We start from the raw sequence: 24,874 nt of genomic DNA, 5'->3' as shown, positions 1-24,874 counted from the left end.
TGATAGGCTCAATTCCCCCCCCCCCCCCCCCCCCCCCCCCCCCCCCCCCCCCACTCTGTTTTGCAGAGTCCTGAGGAGGTCTTTATGGAGATACGGAAGCCTCTAGAATGGGATTGTAAACAAATGGACCATTTTGTTGGCCTTAACTTCAACTCCAACTTCAATTTTGCACTAGTTGGACATCTGCTGAAAGGTAAAAAAAAAAAAAAAAGCCACACACAAGCAGGACCAAGATCAGTCTCACCAGCATTATTATATACTACATCTGATGGTACATTCATTATTCACTGTTACTATATTTGTGTTTTTCACACAAAGATGTTTGAAAAAAAAAAGATTAACAGGAAACCCATACCACTACAGTAGAGATTAAACTTGAAGAAAAAAAAAAGTGGTGTATGTTCTATTGCATAGGAATTGTATATTCTTTAATGACTGTTGTTGCTTCTACTGGGTTTTTTATTTATTTATTTATTTATTTATTTATTTCTCTGAAGGTTACAGACATCCATCTTCAACCACGGTGGCAAGAACAGTGCGTATCCTCCACACGCTCCTGGGTCTGGTGGGAAAACACCGCAACTGTGACAAATTTGAAGTGAACACTCAGAGTGTGGCCTACCTGGCAGGTGAGGCAAAAGAAAATAAACCCTCCCATGAGATATTCACAATCATTTCTGTCCTGTTTTTAACGTGCGCGCATATGCCTCTTGTAGCTCTGCTCACAGTGTCTGAGGAGGTGCGCAGCCGCTGCAGTCTCAAACACAGGAAGTCTTTGCTTCTTTCAGATGTTACCATGGAGAACTTCCCTGTGGACACTTACTCCGTTTATCACGCTGAGCCCGGGTGCAGGTGAGATCATCAACTTGTTTGAACAAAGGTGTTCCTTTTTACCGTTTTCGCATTATAAAGTTTTAAATCGGACCAGGCAGTACTGAAAAGAATACCATTTAACTGGAGTATTGTTGTTCTACCGTTTTGAAATGTTTCCCCAGTGCTAGTTCCAGTTATGATTTTTTGTCAATTTTCCTTATAGCGCCCCCCCCAGGTACTTGCTTGTCCTCAATTATTTGAGTTGACCATGTGTCGTTTCCGCAGTTCTTAGATTTGGTTTTATTGTTGGGTTGTAACTGTGTAAATTGTTAGTGTAAACTAACCACACTTCAAGCATGAGAGAAACTATTTTTAGCCAACATGTGGAAGATTTACATCCTTCTTTTTGACCATCTCCATTGAAATGCTTAGATGAGGATTTTTTTGCTGTTTGAAGCAACATCGAGCTTGGGAAAGGTGCGATGATGGTTCATTATTAATATAATGAGTTACATTTTATCATAGCTGCAGTTTTACAGTTGATTATGATTTTCTAGCGATGATTTCTGTGATTTCCTCAACTTGTCCAGTGATCTGTGCATCAGTATCAGATGACTCATTGACACAGTATAGCTTATTTCATATCCAAAGAAATCAGTGTATTAGCTTAAACGTATAATAGTGGCATAAAGTGGACACAAGACGTGTTTTTGTAACTCAGATATCAGTTAACTTCCTTAGTTGAAAGAGATCTACTGAGTCAACTTGTATGCATGTTATGTATTTATTACTTTTAAGCCTGTCTATTATTTTGTGTTTATGATGTGGCAGACCACTAAAGGAGAGTCAGCCATGGACATCACCCAAAGTATCAGAACGCTACCTGGCAGCATATTATCCCACAATGGGGCAGACCAGCCCACGCACACGCAAGTCCATGAGCGTCGACATGGGGCAGCCATCACAGGCCAATGCCAAGAAACTACTCGGTAGTTATGCATACTTACTGCCTTTTTAAGTGTTTAGTGTTTCATGATAAATATTCACTCTGGGATGACTGGGGATATACTTTTTTTTTTTTTTTTCCCCCCCCTCTGCCTGGGTTAATGTTTAGTTCATGGAGTGGTGAAGGATGACTCAGTGAAAATAAATTGATGGGTTGGTGTATAAATTATGTATTCCCATCCTGAATCATCTGACCTCAGAGCTACAGTGCTATTAATGTTGTACTGATTTGTCTTAATTGTACGTTGGTTTTGTTTCTTAGGTACCAGGAAGAGTTTTGACCATCTGATTTCAGATTCCAAAGCACCAAAGAGACCAGAGATGGAATCAGGCATCACCACTCCTCCGAAGATAAGGCGAGTGGCTGAGAATGACTATGACCTTGGTAAGACCTTGCAGAGCTTTGTGCAGTTCACCAGGAAACTGGGCATGACTGCATGTAATAAAAATACTCAAATAATGAGTGAATGCAGTAGCTCAATGTTGACCTGTCCCCCTTCAGAGTCTCAAAGAATAGCCAACTCCCATTTGCGCAAGGTCTCCGTGTCCGAGTCCAACGTACTGCTGGATGAAGAGGTGCTCACTGACCCCAAGATCCAAATGCTGCTCTTAACCGTGCTGGTAAGAAACTCTGGCCAGGTCCACGTCCTCTCTGCTCTCAATCTTTTCTGTCTAAGAACATCTCTTTCTTCCGCTAACATGATCAGATTGACCAAGGGATTTAAAACCTTTTGGAGTCTGGGACCCCCTTTAAAATTCCACAGAATCCTCCTCAGCACATCTTTAACCACAATCCAACTATTTAAATCTTCTTAATGTCTCTTTGTTCAAATGTGTATCGTAATGTTCTGGCCATTTATTTGGGTGTGTTTTGTTTTTTTAAATAATTAATTCCTGACCTTTATCATGGTAGAACACATTAGGCCCAAGTTGACATCATTTATAGGTTTACTTTTTTTTTTTTTTTAATTATTGGTGTTTTGGATTAAACCCATTTTAATTCAAGTGACCGGTCACAGGCTAAATAAATTTAATAATAGTGGAACCATTATCTCGGTCGCTTTACCGGTCCGTCGTGGTGAAGAAGGAGCTGAGCCAGAAGGCGAAGCTCTCAATTTACCGGTCGATCTACGTTCCGACTCTCACCTATGGTCATGAGCTTTGGGAAATGACCGAAAGAACAAGATCGCGGATACAAGCGGCCGAAATGAGTTTCCTTCGCAGGGTGGCTGGGCGCTCCCTTAGAGATAGGGTGAGAAGCACAGTCACTCGGGAGGAGCTCGGAGTAGAGCCGCTGCTCCTCCACATCGAGAGGAATCAGCTGAGGTGGCTCGGGCATCTTTTTCGGATGCCTCCTGGACGCCTCCCTGGGGAGGTGTTCCAGGCATGTCCCCCCGGGAGGAGGCCCCAGGGAAGACCCAGGACACGCTGGAGGGACTATGTCTCTCGGCTGGCCTGGGAACGCCTCGGTGTTCTTCCCGAGGAGCTGGCCGAGGTGTCTGGGGAAAGGGAAGTTTGGGCTTCCCTGCTTAGACTGCTGCCTCCGCGACCCGGCCCCGGATAAAGCGGAAGGAGACAAGACGAGGAACCATTATCTTTGAGAGCTATTGATGTAGGCTGCTGCATGTTAAGGAGATTTGTTCACATTTTCATAGATAATTTGTCAAATGCTCTTAAACGCTGTGCTCTATGCCGTCATTTGTTATAAGGGGCTGGGTTTTTTTTTTTTTTTCTTTTGGGTTACAGGCTACACAAGTGAAGTACTCAACTGATGAGTTCCACCAGAGGATTCTGTACGAGTATTTGGCTGAAGCCAGTGTGGTCTTTCCAAAGGTGTTCCCAGTGGTGTGAGTGTTCCTTACCCATTTTAATTACATTTACATTCTTTACCCATCAAATAGAGAGGTTGGCAAGCATAAAGGGACAGTTCATCTGCAGAGAATTTTAAAAAGCTTTTAAGCTGGAAGCTTGCTTTGTTGGAGTTTTGAAATGTTTTACACTAGGTTTTGACATCAAGGAAAGTTGATTACTTTTGCAGCTTTTCATGCGCCATTCATGTGCTTGGCTTGACTGAACTAGCCACTTTTGTATAGTCTTTCAATTTGTGGCCTTTTTTTTTTTTTTTTTTTTAAGACTTTCTTTTAGAAGCTTAGCAGATGTCGTCAAAAATAAAGTGCTTGACAATTTTCATTTTTGTCTGTTTACAGTTACAGGAAGACATAGTTATAGCAACCACAGCTCACTCTCGAATCAAGCTCCTCCCCCCTGTTCTTTAGTGAAGCCATCTGTTCTAAAAGCTGGAAATAATGAGTTTCTGAATGCTCTGTGGAGGAAATGATAGATTTTAGTATATGCAGTTTATACAGAAAATGAGTGCACAAATTAATTAGTTAGTCCATTGGACATGTGGAGCTCCAGTGTGCTTGCCCAGTCGCGTGTTGGTTGCCAGAAACCTAATTAACTAGGCTGGTAGCTAGTGTAATATTAAGTATGGTGAGTTAGTTTTGGGCGGCACGGTGGTGTAGTGGTTAATGCTGTTGCCTCACAGCAAGAAGGTCTGGGTTCGAGCCCCGTGGCTGGCGAGGGCCTTTCTGTGTGGAGTTTGCATGTTCTCCCCGTGTCCACGTGGGTTTCCTCCGGGTGCTCTGGTTTCACCCACAGTCCAAAGACATGCAGGTTAGGTTAACTGGTGACTCTAAATTGACTGTAGGTGTGAATGTGAGTGTGAATGGTTGTCTGTGTCTATGTGTCAGCCCTGTGATGACCTGGCGACTTGTCCAGGGTGTACCCCGCCTTTCGCCCGTAGTCAGCTGGGATAGGCTCCAGCTTGCCTGCGACCCTGTAGAACAGGATAAAGCAGCTACAGATAATGAGATGAGATGAGTTTTGCCAATTAAGTGCAGTAATTCATTCTAAGAGAAACAAGTTTATGAACTCGTGCAGAGAGGACAACTGTGTAGCCGTAATTCATATCTTCTCCTGATTTTAATGTTTTTGATGAAGCACATTGTGTGTTTGACCGAGACAAAAAAGTAAGTTATTGGCAAATGAGCTGTGCAGTGAGCTGTGGTACATCGAAGGTAAACATTTTATTGATTTTGGAGTCTCTATTTTATCTTTGTTGAACTGTGTGATGGTATATTATGTTTATTGTCCAAGCAGGAGTGTTAGATGTTGGCTCAGTTTTCAGTGGTTGTACATTCTGAAAAGATAATTTATCATCCGTGTTCACTTATTGTTCCACCTAGTAAATATTGTTCTACCATCAACCAAACTAGCGTGTCGCACCATGCCTGAAGTGTGCGCGCACTATTAAAATGGCTCATTCATTTAGTTTTGTGTGGGGGGTGTTATTGCAACAGGCACAATCTACTGGACTCCAAGATCAGTACGCTGCTGTCCATGTGCCAGGACCCCAACCTCCTGAACCCTGTCCATGGCATTGTCCAGAGTGTAGTCTACCACGAGGAGTCTCCCCCTCAGTACCAGCCATCCTGCCTGCAGAGTAAAGAAAGATTTGTCCTTATTCTTAATCTCAGGCATTTTGTTTTTGATAGATTGAAAAATCATTTGAAAATTCAACTTTAAAAGTGTTAATGTGATTAAGGAAAAATATTTTTGTGTTTCTTAATTTGGAAGTCGTCAGTGGGTATCTAATAGCAGCCAAGTGGTATTTAGTTTTAAATTAAAGTAATTTATTGGCTGTCTGCATGTACTGACTGAGTCATTTTTTTTATTCCCCCTCCGCTTTCTTGCTTCCCTTCGTCTCCCTGCCCCATCCTCCTTTCTCTCTCATGTTCTGTCATTGTCCTGCTGCCATCTCTGTCTCTTGAAGGCTTCGGTTTTAATGGACTTTGGAGGTTTGCTGGCCCCTTCTCGAAGGTATGATTAATCATTCCTATATTTGCCATTAATTTTCCTAAAGAGGTTTAGGAAGGAAATTCAGCCTGCTAAGCATTCATTGCTTTGAATATTGTCCTTGGACTTTTCATAATTTATCCACTTTTGCTGTAGAACATTTATGCTGAAAAAGTTTTGATTTGTGTATTGCTCATAGAATCAATATCACTACAGCCTTCACTTACAATAGAAGCATTCTGTGGCCTGCTAACGTATCAAATTAATCTCGCTTGTTTAAATTGAAGTCAGATAGCAGATCCTTCATTCTGTTGAATGACTTGGGATCAGTTACTCCATCCGTTTAGTTTAGTCCACAGTGCGACCAACGAGTGTGTAACTCCCGACAAAAGCTGCTTGTTTTCTTTCACTCTGCAGCAAACACAGATCCCGGATTACGCTGAACTAGTAGTCAAGTTCCTGGATGCTCTGATTGATACCTACCTTCCGGGTATTGAAGAGGAAGGAGGCGAGGAGTCCCAGCGAACACCAACCTCTCCGTATCCACCCATCGTTCAGAGCCAGCTGAGCATCACTGCCAACCTCAACTTGTCCAACTCCATGACCTCGTTGGCGACCTCGCAGCACTCACCAGGTTAGAAATTCTGCATGCATGCACACACACAGGAGCACGTAGATGCACATTGAACTGTTTCTCCTCACGGCTGAGAGGGTCGTCTTTAGGTCCGGAGACTTGTATTATGTTTGTGTTTGCTACTTTTGCTACGCTCACACATAAGACTTTGTCATGAATTGCCACTAACCTTTTTAGTAATATTCCCAATATGTACCGTAGTGTGTGCGGGCATTCTCATCTGTGCGTTTAAATCAACGTTAAGCTCACTGCACGCTCTCTCCTTTATTTGGGACATGCGGTCAATTCAGAGGGCCCCATAGTTTATAGACACTCCCCAACTTTGTCCCATGCCAGGACAGCAGAAGAGATGCCACCGCAAACAGCTGGTACAAGCCTAAACTATAGAACTGTGATGGGCAATTAATGTCCAGTTCTATATTGTTAGTTTTTTCTTTATCAGACATCTAATTTTTTAGGTTTGTTTACCTGACATGTTTCGACGTACGACTGTCGTCTTCCTCAGAGTGTCACCGGATGTTATTGGTGACGCATCTTTTATCAGCTGATGTTTCCGAAGGCGTGGCCTTCCTGTCTGGATTGACAGGTCGGTCACGCCTTCTACTGTCGGTTCGTCCCTTGCAAGATGGCACTCCAGGTATGGGAGAGCATGTATGCTCCCTCATCTCGGTTGATGGTCCTCGGGCTTCGCTTACGGATCTCTATGGCCTCCCTGATCCTGAGAAGATAATAAACATCAGCGCTGGATCAGGGAGGCCATAGAGATCCGTAAGCGAAGCCCGAGGACCATCAACCGAGATGAGGGAGCATACATGCTCTCCCATACCTGGAGTGCCATCTTGCAAGGGACGAACCGACAGTAGAAGGCGTGACCGGCCTGTCAATCCAGACAGGAAGGCCACGCCTTCGGAAACATCAGCTGATAAAAGATGCGTCACCAATAACATCCGGTGACACTCTGAGGAAGACGACAGTCGTACGTCGAAACATGTCAGGTAAACAAACCTAAAAAATTAGATGTCTGATAAAAAAGAAAAAACTAACAATATTCAATATAAGACATAATGAATGTAATCGAAAGGTCCAGTTCTATAGTTTGCACACCTTGGTAACTGATTTAAGTGATTATCACTTATCTACGTTTCTTTTTCTGGTGGTGCAGATGTTTGGAAGTGGCCAGTTTAAAAATGAGCATCTAGATTTATTCATGTCTTAAATTAGCAGTCAGATACTTGTATTTCCCTAATATTTGATTTGATGATCAATATGAATCCATCATTGACTTTTTTTTTTTTTTTTGAGTAGATTCTCTACTTTTTACCAATTAAATCTAACAATCATTAATGCCCATGAGTCAAACTGCTTAACATCACCAATCCGATCCACCTTTCATTGTTCATAAAGGATTTTAAATGGCTGCTCATTTATTTTGGTTTTTCATTTCAGTTTCTTTCAATCATTGCCTCCATTTTGAGTTGTGAATATCAGTCATGTCTGCCTTCTTTTCCACTCCTGTGTGTGTGCACGTGTGCATGCCTGTGTGAAGCCTCTCTGCCTTGCTCTAAGTCAGCGTTGTTCCCACCAAACCTCATCTTCCCAGGTATTCACCCTTTGCTGCTGTACCACATCCTTTTAGCTTGGTGCTTATTTAGAAAAAAGAAGCTAGAACTCAGTGAAGGGAAGCTAATTTGTCATGAGAGGATAACACGAGCACGACTTGTTTCTATCGGTCTTAATTCTGTCACATGGGTGAAGAAAAAATGTTGGACAGTTTTAGTGTTTCTTTGAAACATGTTAAAAGGTTAACGTCATGTTTGTAGGTTTGCACATCAGGAGCAAGACACCTAGTCATCATTGCAGAAGTCATATCTTGCACCACCTACTGGTCAATACTGGTATTTAATATGGTTTAAACCACAAGCTAAATTAACCTATAAAATTAAAAATTGAACTGCATTTCAAATTGAATATACATGGAGTTGGAAAATAACTTTTTTTGATTTATATAATCTCAGGCAGTAGAATAAAGAAAAAGCCTTTATTTATTGCAAATAGGAATTTTATTCACTGAAGTGTGTTCTCGGAGCAGAAAGCGTCATGTTTAGTTTAGGCAACCAGTCAGTTTGTGCTCTCACCACATTTTAATATCTGTAACTCCTGTCGGCTCATTTATCACTTGCTGTCCTTTTTTTTTTTTTTTTTTTTTTTTTTTTTTAAATTCTCAGTTTCCCTATTTTACAATTTCAGCATGTCTAAATATTATCTATTTCCGTTCTTACTCATGCAACTTTTTCTTATCTTCTTACTGCTTGTATGTTAAGGGAAAATCTGTCTCTTTGCCAAATCCATCTCGGTTGAATCAACTCTCGTGCTTTTATTCATGTTATTAAGGCTTTATTAAGTTGTGACTCGCACTCTGTTCAATAGATTTGGTACAGAGCCTAAAAACTGTGTATAAAGTAGTACAGTGCATTTTTCACTGATTTTAGTATTACATTTAAAATGTTTTGACATTTACTTAATTTTTAAGTTTAGTTTCATAGTTGCACTTTAAACAAATCAGATTTTTATATTTTTACTTTTTTTTTTCATTAAAGGAAAAGAAAGCACATGGTTAAAATACAGTTATGAAGATGGCTTACATCATAATCTAACAATTCGTGCGAATAATCGAAAATAAGGAGCCGACACAACTAAAGATGGCCATCTCTGAAAGTCTGTTTCTCTGCAGGATTCCCCCATCATCGATGATTTCATAAATGCTGCCAATGAAAATATTTTAACCAATCAGGAAAAATCCCCCCCGATCGTTTGCGGCAATGCTCTGATGTCACTTGGGCGCAGCACATGGAAGCGCCGCATGGCGAGTAAGACTTGAAGCATTGGGACTGTAGGCCATTACATCAACCATTCTTTTCACCATTTTCCTGACCTAAAGGACACTGTTAGTCTCAAACAGGCCTTACCAAGCAGGAAACTTTTTTCCAAGAAGGCTGTTTGACAACTGAGAGAGAACAAAATGCCGAGCTGTGCAGCGGTCGGGTGCACGTGCAGGACTGGATCAGGTCAGCAGCATGGCCGCACGTTCTATGGCTTTCCGCTGAAAAACCAGGCTTGCTTGAGAAATGGCGAGTCAACATGAAAAGGGTGGGCTTCGTTCCGACAACGAATTCCTGCTTGTGTTTAGCACACTTTCTGGATACCTGTTTTAAGGAGGATTTGTACGCCAAGTACGTCGGTGTGGTGGAAGGTCAGAATAGACAGAGACGATTGAAGGAAGATGCCGTGCCAACAGAATTTAAACATAGCAAGGGCGAGGCTCTGAAAACATGCAAGTACGGTGTTAAGGATACGAAAACGAGAAAGGGAGGGCATTATTAAAGAGGTTTTTATCTTGTAAAAGTAAGTGTCAGTCTGTCTGTTTAGATCTATTTGCATGAGGAAGACCAAATGCGCTAACTGATCGCTCAGTGCCCTATTATCGTTCAGCACGAACCACATCACAATGCCTTTTTGAAGGAGCAATTCTGATTTCTTTCCAGAGTATTGGACCCTTTGTGTATTTGTTCAAGACCCCCTAAAACTGAACTGATGGCAGTGATGTCAGCCTTCCAAGTCACTTTCTGCCATCTTGTCTGCAGAAGTTGATTGCTGCTTAACGCTTTGCCCTTTCAGTACTGAAGAGCGACACTCAGGCTACACCCACACGACAACGGCAACGAGATGTTATTTAAAAATATATCGCGTCCAAATGGGCAACGATCAGTAAAATATCAGGTCCATATAGCAACGCAACGCTTGCTGAAAACGATGCAATACATATGCCACACCTCTAGGGGCGCTGTAAGACGGTCCCTTCGGAGACACCAGAACAATAGAAGAAGTAAGGATGCATGCGCATAAACTATTATGCGCGAGACTTCATATTAGCCACAAAGTCAGGAAAATCTGTTCGTAAAATTACATTATAATGACCAAATACAATGAAAAGTATTTTTTCCAGTCTCACCTGTGAAAGGTAATCCCATGTGATCTTGTTTGGACGGCAAACCTGTTGGTACAGTTAAACGCAGCTAATCTTTATTCTCCGCTTTGACCTATCCAATATGGCGGCGAGGATGACTTATGATTCTACGCGGAAGGCGGCGTCTTTAATGGTCCGGAATAAATTGAATGCTACACGTTGATGGATTAATTTGTTGTTTCTCACCTATGAAAGGTAATCCCATGTGATCTCGTTTAGACGGTAAACCTGTTGGTACAGTTAAACGCAGCACATGAATCTTTATTCTCCGCTTTGACCTATCCAATATGGCGGCGAGGATGACATATGATTCTACGCGGAAGGTGGCGTCTTTAATGGTCCGGAATAAATTGAATGCTACACGTTGATGGATTAATTTGCTCTTCTACGCCCTTTTTGAGGAATGTATTGTAGGACTAAAACCAACATCTGAAGAGGTGAGATCACTCCTTTTTTCCCCTATTTTTGCTGGCGGGATTGACTCTGCCCTAAGGGCAGAGTCTCTCTCTCTCTCTCTCTCTCTCTCTCTCACTTTGCACCATTACACAATAAATATTCACAGTGAAAATATTTTGTAAGCGCATTTCATGAACCAAGTTATAGGATTTGTTGACAACTCGCATCGAGTTCGTTACACTTCTACCCGGTGTGAAGCACTCAGTCATGTGGTTGTGACGTCATCGTAAACAAATCCGTTCTACTCATCCAGACGACTTCACAACGGCAACATTGCCAGATCTTTCCACTCTGGAACCTGTTCTCAAAAAGATTGCGTTTTGGGCACCCAAAACGCCGGTGCCGTGTGGACGCCAGGCCTAAACGATAAACAATTGTATCAGAGTCACCTGAATCCGTTGCCGTGTGGACAGGGCCTCAGCCTTGCACCCAAGTGACATCATGCATCACCCTTCCAACAGGCTGCATGGCAGCCTACTGGTGGCATTAGGGCAGTGATACAAAAACGATCTCAATTTTCTCATAAATGGTCAAACATGCCTGAAACTTTTTTCTTACAAGCTACCAACCCATGCATGTATTTACTTTACATTTTGTATTCCTTTAAAAAAAAAAAAAACTCTCTTGACACTTCAGGAAATAAGTGTGGGGTTTTTTTTAAATTAACTAAATTTTTGTATTCAATTATTTTTTCATTTTGTCAATTTGTGGATTGTGTAAACACACATTTGATAAAGAAATCTGATACTTGTGAGAAGAAATATTTTGTCAATAATATCATGTTTCTCAAGACTCCGGTAATCAAATTTTTTTGGTACTAGTTGTAAACAGAAGTGATAAGTCAAACACATTACCTGAAGAAAAATAAATCCTACTAATAACTTGTGTAAGAAAGTATCTCCTGAGAACTATTCATGTAGCTGACATTTCAACACAAGCAGTGGTAAAGTTCAGTCTACATTATGGACTTTAAACGAATGTAACTAAAATTATTACGTTATATGGGATGTAAATGTCTTATGCTTTGGTGGACCTTGAAAAATTAAAAACTGTTGCTGTCTTAAAGAAAATATTGAGATCAACTTTTTTATCCTATTGTTTAATCTGCTTATCCATAATGTTAATCCGTCTTGTGTGTTTATGCTGAGTTCTTTTTGTTAAACCTCTCCAAGCATCAGGTAAAATCCCAAATGGCTTCCTATTAATACACATGCTCTCTGTGTAGGGAATAATCTAATGGGATTCTTTGGGTATCTCTAGTGCACTAGGCTGCTCAAAGCATTTGGGATTCAACAGCACACACCTTTCTCTCAGTGTGGAAAACCTGTTGATGTTGCTGTGGCTGAATTCTGGAAAACAAGTGGTGGTGATAAATCTGGTTTGGACCAAAATAGATTTTTCTGCCAGTAATACACCTTTGACATCTCTACTTGAATACATAAGTATAGAGTATTTTACCAAAATGACCATGGAAAGGTATTTATTTAGTTTTTTTTTTTTTTTTAAACCTTGACTTGGTTGTCTGCTTGCGAAGATGACATTGGGTAAGGAAGTGAGCTTAAATGCAGTCAGACTGCCTAAAGCCTAGGTCACAACCGGACGTACGATTTTTTGGCCGTGCAATTTTTGGCGTTTCCCAAATCACTGCGGTTTTTTGGTCATGGAGAAAGATGTACGTTGGCCGTAAGTTTGTCTTCCAACCTGAAAAAACCGTAAGCGCCCGTAGAGTGAGTTTGACATGACGAACTTCTGCGGCCAGTCTACGGCTCGAAAATCAGCACGTCACGCGCGCACCCTCCGTACGACACGCGCGCACCCTCCGTACGTCACGCGCGCACCCTCTGTGCGTTTCTTGCACGTAGACCAACCGTAGGAGCACGTATGGCCGGTTGTGACCGAGGCTTAAAGAGGTCTAAACCTTTGCTAGCTAGGTGGGATTTCCTCACACTGTCATGCATTGATCAAGATGTTGGATAGTTACATGCCATAGCACATAAATGGACCGACTTTAACATGCTGGAACATCTGATTTGAGATTCATTCAAAAGAGAAACATTTCAATTGAAGAAATCTTGTAGTTTTCAGAACTATATATATATATATATATATATATATATATATATATATATATATATATATATATATATAGTAGAAAATTTCCAAACATGATCAGGAAAGGTTTCCCTAGGTCACCACGCAAACCTAGAGCTGCTTAAATGATATCAAGTTAAACCATCTGAGTCTAGTTTGTGTGCGCACGCACGCCATTTCTGGGTTTTGAAGGCATGTGTCTTGAACCGCTGTCTATCTCCTGCAGGTATTGATAAGGAGAACGTGGAGCTGTCTCCCACCTCCAGCCTGTGCAGCAGTGGCAGGGCACGCCACGGATCAGCCAGTCAGGTCCAGAAACAACGAAGCACTGGCAGCTTCAAACGAACCAGCATCAAGAAGATCGTCTGAGCACACTCTGAGACCTGACTGGGCATTCAGGAGGCTGCATTCACCATCCTTCACAAACTGTTTCCGTTCCATGTTCTCCAGTCTAAGATGGTTCCTGCGTAAGAGAACTGCTTTAGTTTGACCTTAGTTTGGTGTGGAAGCCAGAAGACTAGTGTTTACTTGTGCAGGATGTTTGCATGAGCGGAGTGTGATCTCAGCAGTGCTGTTTAGAATCAATCGAGATGCTTTTACAGGTGCATGAAGAGAAAAAGTTGTAAACCTGTAGGTCGTATGCTTTTACACCCTACTGACTTTTCAGCTTCTACTCTGAAAGTCAGGGGAACAAGAGGGAACCCACATGGTTAAGACGGCGTCTGCTAATTTAATCTTTAGTATCAGCAGAAGATTATACAGACTGTAGAACCAGATTGCTCTCATCTTTTGAGATTTTGGGGCCAACCATCTGAAGGCCTGTCATGGTGAGTGGAGTCTGAAGAGACGATAAAATCAGTGGCGGACTTCAATAGCCACTACGACACCTGACCAAACTGACTGTGGAGAACGAAGGCCTCAAAGGCAGGAATTTTACCTGGGTCCATTTGTCCTGGACGATTGAATGCGCAGGTCCTCAGACCCTGATATCAACAAGCTTGAAATTTGGACTGCGATCGGACATCGTTCTGATGCCGAGCAGATGTATATATGGAAATGATGTGTATGATGATGACAATGACGCTCACACATTTTGGGTTGTTGTTTTGTCCATTGTGTGCCTTTGTCAGGTCTACCAGCTGTGTATAGTTTGTAAGATAAGCTGAAGAAGGGGAAAAACAGGTACTAATTATTGAGAAATGTCCTTCATGTTATACATATGTCCATACATTGCTGCAGTGTATTTAAAAAAAAAAATCATATCCTCAAATATATAGGTATCATTACTTGCTGCATTTACTGTACATATTTATTATGTGAAGTTAGCGAACTCACAGTGACGGTGTCCCTTATAATCACCGATGTCTGTCTTTCTAACCATCTGTCATTCAAATAATTATGCTGACAAGAACAGTTATATTAACAAGTGCTATATGATTAAATTCCCATAATATTGAGCATAGCAAAATGACATTAGGGAGCAAAAGTAATTTGAACTGACTTTGCGAATATATAGTATTGTCTGTTTTTACGTTTATAAGACAGAGAGAGAATTGACATGGGGTGTGTGTACTCTGCGATTGGTACCCCTTCAGTCAGAAAGCATTTAGCAAAACGGTACAGATCTGCGAGCGAGTCATGGTGACTTGGATTGCAATAAGGAGAGTAGGACATGCTTTCCTTCATGACTGTTGGTCATGTCTTTAACATTTCCTATGGCCTGTTTTCTTTTGCTTGTTACATGTCGTCATTATCTACATATGCATACATGTCTGTTGTCCTCATATGAGGACAAACGTGCCATTTACTTACACTTTTAACTACAAATGCCACTACAGTGAAGAATCCACAGTGCATTATAAACGGAAAGGTCAAGGCCTGAGGAGGTTTGCTGATTATGTGCAATATTCTCAAACATATTCTGACAGCCCCCCCCCCCCCCCCCCCCCTTTTTTTAAGGTGAAAATAATTTTTGCCAGCTCCCCCTATTCCCCCCCTTCCTCCAAGAAGGACAGTGTCTTGTTGACTGTTTTTAAAGGGAAATTTTAACACTAAAAAGGAAACCTATAAATGCATTACCCAGTTCTTGTTGAAGAAAACCAAAGTTATTTGTTGATTGAGATTCTGTGGTAAATTTATTCAACCACTATACCCATTTTCAACCACTCAGCCTTGAACAAATGGCTTTAAATGGTTTGCTCATGTCATACATGTGTTGGTCATTATTAATTACCTACCGTGACCTCATGCTTTGCTGTTGAATTGGGACCAAACCTGTCTTGCAGTTATTTTCATCAGTTTGTGGGATTTTTTTTTTTTTTTTTAATCTTTCTGGTCTGATTGTTTAACCTTTATAACTACAGTATTTTATGCTTCTCATGTGTTATACCAGTGTCTATATAAAGCTGCGGCCATTTTAAAGGTGATAGTGTTACTCTTCTCAGTTGGTGGTTTTGCACCATTGTCCTTTTTCTCACTTGTTGACGGATTGGTAATATCAGTTGCAGGGTCACTTTGAATACATTAGAACATGTCTATTTCCACACAGAGGACTGACGTAGGTAAGGATGAGTTGGTTTAACCCTGTGACGTTCCCACTCTGTCCCTCAAGTTCATTAATCCCAGACATCTATTTGATAGGACACAGCAAAACTGAAACCTACAAGTTCTCAGGATCTACAGGAGTCTAATATCTAAAGCTATAGATGCAGGAATGATATTTTCTGCCTGCACATCACTTATTTGGTAGCATGCTTGCCCTTGAAATGTGTTTAAACTATGACATTAACAAACTTTTTACTCATTTCCATCCCGATTTGTGGTCAAAGAACTCTACGTACATTGAAAATAAGTAACAATGTGTATTTTATAATGCAAAACTGTGTTCGTCTGAAGCATTTACTGCGTTTTAATTATCATCTGTAAACAGCACATTAGTCATCTGTAAATATATTTGTGTAAAATTGGAAGTTATATGATTGTAAATAAAACATTGTATTGCTTTTTTTGTAAAGCAGTTAGTTGCTGTACATGTATAACATGGCAATTTAATTATACCTGTGTTCATAATAAAAGTTGTCCACTACCCTGTCACAGTGATATCAAGTAAATGCATTAAATGTACTGTTTTTCTTTCTTTGCCGATTTTGTATTTTCAGTCTAATTGAGCTTGAGTCCGCTCAGGTTAGTAATACCAAAATAATGACTGACTGACTGTTTTTCTAAAAGAACAACAATAATTCTGAAGATTTTCTTGTTTCTGTAAAGTCATGTCAGGCAGTTAATTATTTTCATAATCTGGGAAGTATAATAAAACCAGTCTCTAGAAGATGGCAGATTTAAGGAATGGCATCTTCGCATAAGTAAAAATGTTTACCTGTGAAGTAATTCATGGTGCATGTATTTAAGAATAATTTTCTGTTTCAGCACCTATATCTGTATTTCCAGTTTGATTGATTTTTTTTCATGCCGTTCTCAGAAGTCTAAAGTAGTTAAGTGTTTTAACAGGTTTGAAATTCACTATATTTTCCCCTTGTACTTTTTTTATAGCCTTACAGAAAGTTGATTTATCTTTTGCATGTTTTCATCCTCAGGTCAGATCTGTGCAGATCAGCAAAAGCCTACAATTCAGTACAAAACTGAAATGTAAAGTTTGACATGAAAGGAAGTTTCATTTAAAATTATTCAGATTTTTTTTTTTTTTAAATATGAGTGCATCTCAAAAGAATGAATACAAGGTTTTTCTTTCGTAATTTTAATTCAAAAAGGTAGACTTGCATGTATTTGATATTCATTACACGTAAAGTGAAATATTTCAAGGTTTTTTTTTTGTTTAAATTTTGATTTATGGCTTATAGCTCAGGAAAATCAGAAATCCAGTATCTCCAATTATTAGAATATTTCCTAAGATCAATCAAAGGATTTACAGTACAGAAATGTCCAACTTCTGAAAAGTATGTTCATGTCTACACATAATACTTGGTTGGGGCTCCTTTACCACAAATTACTGCATCAATGCGGCGTGGCATGGAGGTGATCAGCCTGTGGCACTGCTGAGGTGTTATTGAAGCCCAGGTTGCTTTGATAGCGGCCTTCAGCTCATCTGTATTTTTGGGTCAGGTGTTTCTCATGGTTCTCTTGACGATACCCCAGAGATTCTCTATGGGGTTCAGGTCAGGGAAGTTGACTGGCCAATCAAGCAGAATAATATCGTGATCAGCAAACCATTTGGTAGTAGTTTTGGCACTGTAGGCAGGTGCTAAGTCCTGCTGGAAAAGCAAATCTGCATCTCCATAAAGCTTGTCAGCAGATTGAAGCGTAGAAGTGCTCTAAAATCTCCTGGTAGACAGCTGCATTGGCTTTGGACTTGATAAAACACAGTGGACCAACACCAGCAGATGACATGGCACCCCAAATCATCACAGACTGTGGAAACTTCACACTGGGCTTCAAACACCTTGGATTCTGTGCCTCTCCACTCTTCCTCCAGACTCTAGGGCGTTGATTTCAAAATGAAATGCAAAATTTACTTTCATCTGAAAAGAGGACTTTGGACCACTGAGCAACAGTCCAGTTCTTTCTCTCCTTAGCCCAGGTAAGATGTTTCTGATGGTCTCTCTGGTTCAGGAGTGGCTTGATATTAGGAATGCGACAGTTGTAGCCCCTTTCCTGAAGATGTCTGCGTGGTGGCTCTTGATGCACTGACACACAAGCGTCAGTCCACTCCTTGTGAAGCTCTCCCAAGTTCTTGAATTGACTTTTCTTGACTATCTTCTCAAGTCCGCGGTCATCCCTGTTGCTTGTGCACTTTTTCCAGCCAGCTTTTTCAGCGATGACCTCGTGTGGCTTGACCTCCTGTGGCTTACCCTCCTTTTGGAGGGTGTCGATCATCTTCTGGACAACTATCAAGTCAGCGGTCTTCCCCATGATTGTGGTTGTGTGTGCTGAACTAGACTGAAAGATACATGGTATTTATACTGTTTTACTCAAACTCTATGAAATACTCTAATATTTTGAGATACTAGTCTTCTGATTTTCATGAGCTATAAGCCATAATCAAAAAAAGGCTTGAAATATTTCACTTTGTGTAATATAGAATATATGAAAGTCTACCTTTTTTATTTAAATGATGAAAAATAACTTTTTCACAATATTCTAATATGTTAAAATGGATGGATGGGAAATTACATGGTTGCGTAAAGATATGCGGTTTGTGTTCGCGTGGTGAATGTATATTTCACGAGTAAGCAAAGTGAATGAGTGAAAATATTTCCAACACAAAAAGATAAACTTTTATATTTTCATGCCACCATGTAATTGGTCCACATGGTGGCATGAAGATATAAATGTGGACACATCCACAAAACCCCCACAAATTAATAAAAAGAATTTTAATTTTGAACCAGTTTGACAGTGTGCATCTAGTCAGCGGGAAAACAGTGGGACTGATGTCATTGGCGTGGAATATTGGAAAATGTCACTTAGATCCACGATGTATTTTGTAGGAAAAATATTGGTTCTTCACCACTTGAAGATAAATTTCATTTCTTCAATCCAATGTGTGATTTTTCCTTTTATTATTTAGATACATTCACAAAGTACCCAAATTTATCAAAACATTTAATTGATTTCCTTATGAGTGACATACAGAGATGTCACTTCTCCATGTCCTGGATGTAGTATGAGAAATGAGTTGTGTGTGTATATCTCACACACACACACAGAGGTGTGCTTGAAAGTTTGTGAGCCCTTTAGAATTGTCGATATTTCTGCATAAATATGACCTAAAACATCATCAGATTTTCACACAAGTCCTAAAAGTAGATAAAGAGAACCCAGTTAAACAAATGAGACAAAAATATTATACCTGGTCATTTATTTATTGAGGAAAATGATCCAATATTACATATCTGTGAGTGGCAAAAGTATGTGAACCTTTGCTTTCAGTATCTGGTGTGACCCGCTTGTGCAGCAATAACTGCAACTAAACGTTTGCGGTAACTGTTGATCAGTCCTGCACACCGGCTTGGAGGAATTTTAGCCCGTTCCTCCGTACAGAACAGCTTCAACTCTGGGATGTTGGTGGGTTTCCTCACATGAACTGCTCGCTTCAGGTCCGTCCACAACATTTCCATTGGATTAAGGTCAGGACTTTGACTTGGCCATTCCAAAACATTAACTTTATTCTTCTTTAACCATTCTTTAATAGAACAACTTGTGTGCTTAGGGTTGTCTTGCTGCATGACCCACCTTCTCTTGAGATTCAGTTCATGGACAGATGTACTGACATTTTCCTTTAGAATTCGCTGGTATAATTCAGAATTCATTGCTCCATCAACAATGGCAAGTCGTCCTGACCCAGATGCAGCAAAACAAGCCCAAACCATGATACTACCACCACCATGTTTCACAGATGGGATAAGTTTCTTATGCTGGAATGCAGTGTTTTCCTTTCTCCAAACATAACGCTTCTCATTTAAACCAAAGGGTTCTTCTTTGGTCTCATCCGTCCACAACACATTTTTCCAATAGCCTTCTGGCTTGTCCACGTGATCTTTAGCAAACTGCAGACGAGCAGCAATGTTCTTTTTGGAGAGCAGTGGCTTTCTCCTTGCAACCCTGCCATGCACACCATTTGTTGTTCAGTGTTCTCCTGATGGTGGACTCATGAACATTAACATTAGCCAATGTGAGAGAGGCCTTCAGTTGCTTAGAAGTTACCCTGGGGTCCTTTGTGGCCTCGCCGACTATTACATGCCTTGCTCTTAGAGTGATCTTTGTTGGTCAACCACTCCTGGGGAGGGTAACATCTCATCTCATTATCTCTAGCCGCTTTATCCTTCTACAGGGTCGCAGGCAAGCTGGAGCCTATCCCAGCTGACTACGGGCGAAAGGCGGGGTACACCCTGGACAAGTCGCCAGGTCATCACAGGGCTGACACATAGACACAGACAACCATTCACACTCACATTCACACCTACGGTCAATTTAGAGTCACCAGTTAACCTAACCTGCATGTCTTTGGACTGTGGGGGAAACTGGAGCACCTGGAGGAAACCCACGCGGACACGGGGAGAACATGCAAACTCCACACAGAAAGCCCCGGAAAGGCTCGAACCCAGGACCTTCTTGCTGTGAGGCGACAGCGCTAACCACTACACCACCGTGCCGCCCAGGGTCACAATGGTCTTGAATTTCTTCCATTTGTACAAAATCTGTCTGACTATGGATGGGTGGAGTCCAAACTCTTTAGACATGGTTTTATAACCTTTTCCAGCCTGATGAGCATCAACAACACTTTTTCTGAGGTCCTCAGAAATCTCCTTTGTTTGTGTCATGATACACTTCCACAAACATGTGTTGTGAAGCTCAGACTTTGATAGATCCCTGTTCTTTAAATAAAACAGGGTGCCCATTCACACCTGATTGTCATCCCATTGATTGCAAACACCTGACTCTAATTTCACCTTCAAATTAACTGCTAATCCTAGAGGTTCCCATACTTTTGCCACCTTACAGATATGTAATATTGGGTCATTTTCCTCAATAAATAAATGACCAAGTATAATATATTTGTCTTATTTGTTTAACTGGGTTCTCTTTATCTACTTTTAGGACTTGTATGAAAATCTGATGATGTTTTAGGTCATATTTATGCAGAAATATAGACAATTCTAAAGGGTTCACAAACTTTCAAGCACCACTGTGTATATATAAAATTTTCCATTCAAACCAGTTGTTCTCATTAAAAGATTATCTTGTCTGGTGCTAAATTTCACATAGCCTACATATATCAAACTTGACAAATGTATTTGCTCTTCCTTAAGGAACTTGAGCAATACTGATAGTTGGGGCAAAAAACCTTAAAGTGCCATTCCACCATTGGATGTATTTTTTTGGCATAAAATACAATATATTTTATGACAACTTGACTAGACAGAGAAATCTTTTAGCTTCAAAATGATATATCAAACATAATTTTTTGACAACGACAAGTATATTAATTTTGCGACCAAAGTCACCTACCCTTTTAATTTCCGCGCGGTAGTGAAACGTGATGTCATCGGCAGGTTCCCCTTCTTGTGTACCACGTCACATGTGACGTGGCACAGATTATCAGCAATGGCGGATAGAACGCGATTTCCACTTGTCGATTGCTGTGCCGATATTCACCATCGACCATCTCCTTTGGGCATCACTTGCTATTTTCCTTCGCTTCTTTTCCGAAGCTGACAATCGCGTTCTATCCACCATTGCTGATAATCTGTGGCACGTCACACGTGACGTGGTACACAAGAAGGGGAACCTGCCGATGACATAACGTTTCACTACCACGCGGAAATTAAAAGGGTAGGTGACTTTGGTCACAAAATTAATATACTTGTCGTTGTCAAAAAATTATGTTTGATATATCATTTTGAAGCGAAAAGATTTCTCTGTCTAGTCATGTTGTCATAAAATATATTGTATTTTATGCCAAAAAAAATACATCCAATGGTGGAATGCCACTTTAATGTAATTTTCAAATAGAATTTCATGTTTTTAAATCAACTGATGTTTACCAGTTAATAATAATAATAGGATAGCATGCTGGTGTAGCAGCTACTGTTACTGCCTTACAGCTCCAATTCCGTGTTTCGACCTCGTTCTCTTCCAGCTTCCTGAAGCATGTCCACTGGTGGCTAAATTGTCCAGAATTGTGAAGGAGTGTGTGATGGACTGGCTTCCTACTCGATGTGTTTCTGCTTTGCACAGTGTTCCAGAGAGGCTCCAGATCCACTATGACCCTGACGGAGATAAAGTGGTTACTGAAAACGAATGAATACTACTACTACTACTAATATTATTATTATTTTGGCTGCTCCCAATTAGGGGTCACCACAGCGGATCTTTCATCTCCATTGCTCCCTGTCTTCCACATCCTTCTCTATCACACCTGCCACTTTCATGTAGCTCCACTTTGGCCTTCCTTGTTTTCGTTTGCCTGGCAGCTCCATCCTCAACATTCTCCTTCCAACATGCTCTGCATCTCTTCTCAGGATGTGCCCGTACCATCTCAGTCTCATCTCTCTTAGCTTAATTCCCAAGCTCTCCACATGTGCTGTCCCTCTGATGTGCTCGTTCCTTATCCTGTCCAACCTCATCACTCCCATCGCAAACCTTAACATCCTCAACTCCGCCACCTCCAACTTTGCCTCCTGTCTCTTCGTTAAAGTGCATATCACGGGTAAATTCAGGAGCAAGATCAATGTCTCATCTCATCTCATTATCTCTAGCCGCTTTATCCTGTCCTACAGGGTCGCAGGCAAGCTGGAGCCTATCCCAGCTGACTACGGGTGAAAGGCGGGGTACACCCTGGACAAGTCGCCAGGTCATCACAGGGCTGACACATAGACACAGACAACCATTCACACTCACATTCACACCTACGGTCAATTTAGAGTCACCAGTTAACCTAACCTGCATGTCTTTGGACTGTGAGGGAAACCCACGCGGACACGGGGAGAACATGCAAACTCCGCACAGAAAGGCCCTCGTCGGCCACGGGGCTCGAACCCAGACCTTCTTGCTGTGAGGAGGCAGCGCTAACCACTACACCACCGTGCCGCCCCACAAGATCAATGTAATTCTTCTATTTTATATTAAACTTTGGTCAAATATCTGTCATATTTTGCATTTTGTGCAATTTTTTTTACCTTGCGCAATACCAGAAAAATTCAGTTGAAATCAAGCCATTTGAGGCGAATTGGTCCGCCTCTGAAAAAACCCAGCATTTGGATTTGTTTATGAGAAAACGACCTGGTGGTTTTCTACAAATTTCTTCAACGTTATCACGTAATTATTAAAATGGTTAACAGATGTATCATAGGAGGGTGTAGCAACACCAATCCTGATGGGATTAGTACTCATCGTTTCCCAAAAGACCGGACAATGAGAGAGAAATGGGAACGCTTCGTGCGAGGCACCCGGAAGCCGAGGACCAAAGCAGAGCTGAGAAAAAGACCAAGAAAATCGTCGATTCGCAAGTTGACTGTTGCCAGGGTAAGAAATAATTCTGACATCTCATTATATTCTTCATCCAAAGGTGAAGTAACATTGCGCTCAGATGACAATTCCATATTTCAATGCAAAATCGCTAGCTGCTAAACTTGGTCTACACAGGCTGTGCACTGAAACCGTGCAAAGCTCTCACAGCCTGCTGGCGCTTCCGCAGGTGACGTCACGAATCTGGCTCCAGACTCCCTTGGGATTTTTCCAGACGCGTTTTGTTATTTTATTTTTTTCTGCTGTAGACAGATGGCCTTGTGCAAAATTACCCTTCTGGATGAGTGTGTAAAGGGACATGCTTTCATATATAAAAAAAAAACCACATGAAATTGGTCCAGAATATGCACTTCAAGGGTACTGTCTCCAATCCATACATCACAGCTGGTCTTATACAGTGGTGCTTGAAAGTTTGTGAACCCTTTAGAATTTTCTATATTTCTCCATAAATATGACTTAAAACATCATCAGATTTTCACACAAGTCCTAAAAGTAGATAAAGAGAACCAAGTTAAACAAATGAGACAAAAATATTGTACTTGGTCATTTATTTATTGAGGAAAATGATCCAATATTACATATCTGTGTGGCAAAAGTATGTGAACCTCTAGGATTAGCAGTTAATTTGAAGGTGAAATTAGAGTCAGGTGTTTTCAGTCAGTGGGATGACAATCAGGTGTGAGTGGGCACCCTGTTTTATTTAAAGAACAGGGATCTATCAAAGTCTGATCTTCACAACACATGTTTGTGGAAGTGTATCATGGCACGAACAAAGGAGATTTCTGAGGACCTCAGAAAAAGCATTGTTGATGCTCATCAGGCTGGAAAAGGTTACAAAACTATCTCTAAAGAGTTTGGACTCCACCAATCCACAGTCAGACAGACTGTGTACAAATGGAGGAAATTCAAGACCATTGTTCCTCTCCCCAGGAGTGGTCGACCAACAAAGATCACTCCAAGAGCAAGGCGTATAATAGGCCGGTGAGGTCACAAAGGATCCCAGGGTAACTTCTAAGCAACTGAAGGCCTCTCTCACATTGGCTAATGTTAATGTTCATAAGTCCACCATCAGGAGAACACTGAACAACAATGGTGTGCATGGCAGGGCTGCAAGGAGAAAGCCACTGCTCTCCAAAAAGAACATTGCTGCTTGTCTGCAGTTTGCTAAAGATCACGTGGACAAGCCAGAAGGTTATTGGAAAAATGGTTTGTGGACGGATGAGACCAAAATAGAACTTTTTGGTTTAAATGAGAAGTGTTATTTTTGGAGAAAGGAAAACACTGCATTCCAGCATAAGAACCTTATCCCATCTGTAAAACATGGTGGTGGTAGTATCATGGTTTGGGCCCGTTTTGCTGCATCTGGGCCAGGACAGCTTGCCATTGTTGATGGAACATTGAATTCTGAATTATACCAGCGAATTCTAAAGGAAAATGTCAGGACGTCTGTCCATGAACTGAATCTCAAGAGAAGGTGGGTCATGCAGCAAGACAACGGCCCTAAGCACACAAGTTGTTCTACCAAAGAATGGTTAAAGAAGAATAAAGTTAATGTTTTGGAATGGCCAAGTCAAAGTCCTGACCTTAATCCAATCGAAATGTTGTGGAAGGACCTGAAGCGAGCAGTTCATGTGAGGAAACCCACCAACATCCCAGAGTTGAAGCTGTTCTGTACGGAGGAATGGGCTAAAATTCCTCCAAGCTGGTGTGCAGGACTGATCAACAGTTACCGCAAACGTTTAGTTGCAGTTATTGCTGCACAAGGGGGTCACACCAGATACTGAAAGCAAAGGTTCACATACTTTTGCCACTCACAGATATGTAATAGTGGATCATTTTCCTCAATAAATAAATGACCCAGTGTAATATTTTTGTCTCATTTGTTTAACTGGGTTCTCTTTATCTACTTTTAGGACTTGTGTGAAAATCTGATGATGTTTTAGCTCATA

The 24,874-nt window shown here is 41.0% G+C and overlaps 1 protein-coding gene across 2 annotated transcripts in view; it reads left to right on the top strand.

Moving 5' to 3' along the window:
- The window catches only part of nf1a (neurofibromin 1a), a 97,635-nt gene extending 81,618 nt beyond the window's left edge, over nt 1-16,017 (top strand). For both annotated transcript variants that reach the window (XM_060944049.1, XM_060944048.1), the window contains 11 exons: nt 67-193; nt 498-629; nt 717-852; nt 1,645-1,802; nt 2,081-2,203; nt 2,321-2,439; nt 3,565-3,665; nt 5,181-5,323; nt 5,654-5,700; nt 6,094-6,310; nt 13,108-16,017. In XM_060944049.1, coding sequence (XP_060800032.1) covers nt 67-193; nt 498-629; nt 717-852; nt 1,645-1,802; nt 2,081-2,203; nt 2,321-2,439; nt 3,565-3,665; nt 5,181-5,323; nt 5,654-5,700; nt 6,094-6,310; nt 13,108-13,250 — 1,446 coding nt within the window. In that variant the 3' untranslated portion in view covers nt 13,251-16,017. The remainder of the gene's footprint in view (nt 1-66; nt 194-497; nt 630-716; nt 853-1,644; nt 1,803-2,080; nt 2,204-2,320; nt 2,440-3,564; nt 3,666-5,180; nt 5,324-5,653; nt 5,701-6,093; nt 6,311-13,107) is intronic.
- Nucleotides 16,018-24,874: the final 8,857 nt, after the last annotated feature.

Source organism: Neoarius graeffei, chromosome 17 (genome assembly GCF_027579695.1).
Source record: "Neoarius graeffei isolate fNeoGra1 chromosome 17, fNeoGra1.pri, whole genome shotgun sequence".
NCBI classification, from domain to species: Eukaryota; Metazoa; Chordata; class Actinopteri; order Siluriformes; family Ariidae; genus Neoarius; species Neoarius graeffei.
The sequence above is the reverse complement of the archived record's forward strand: the minus strand, read 5'-3'. Positions and strand labels throughout refer to the sequence as shown.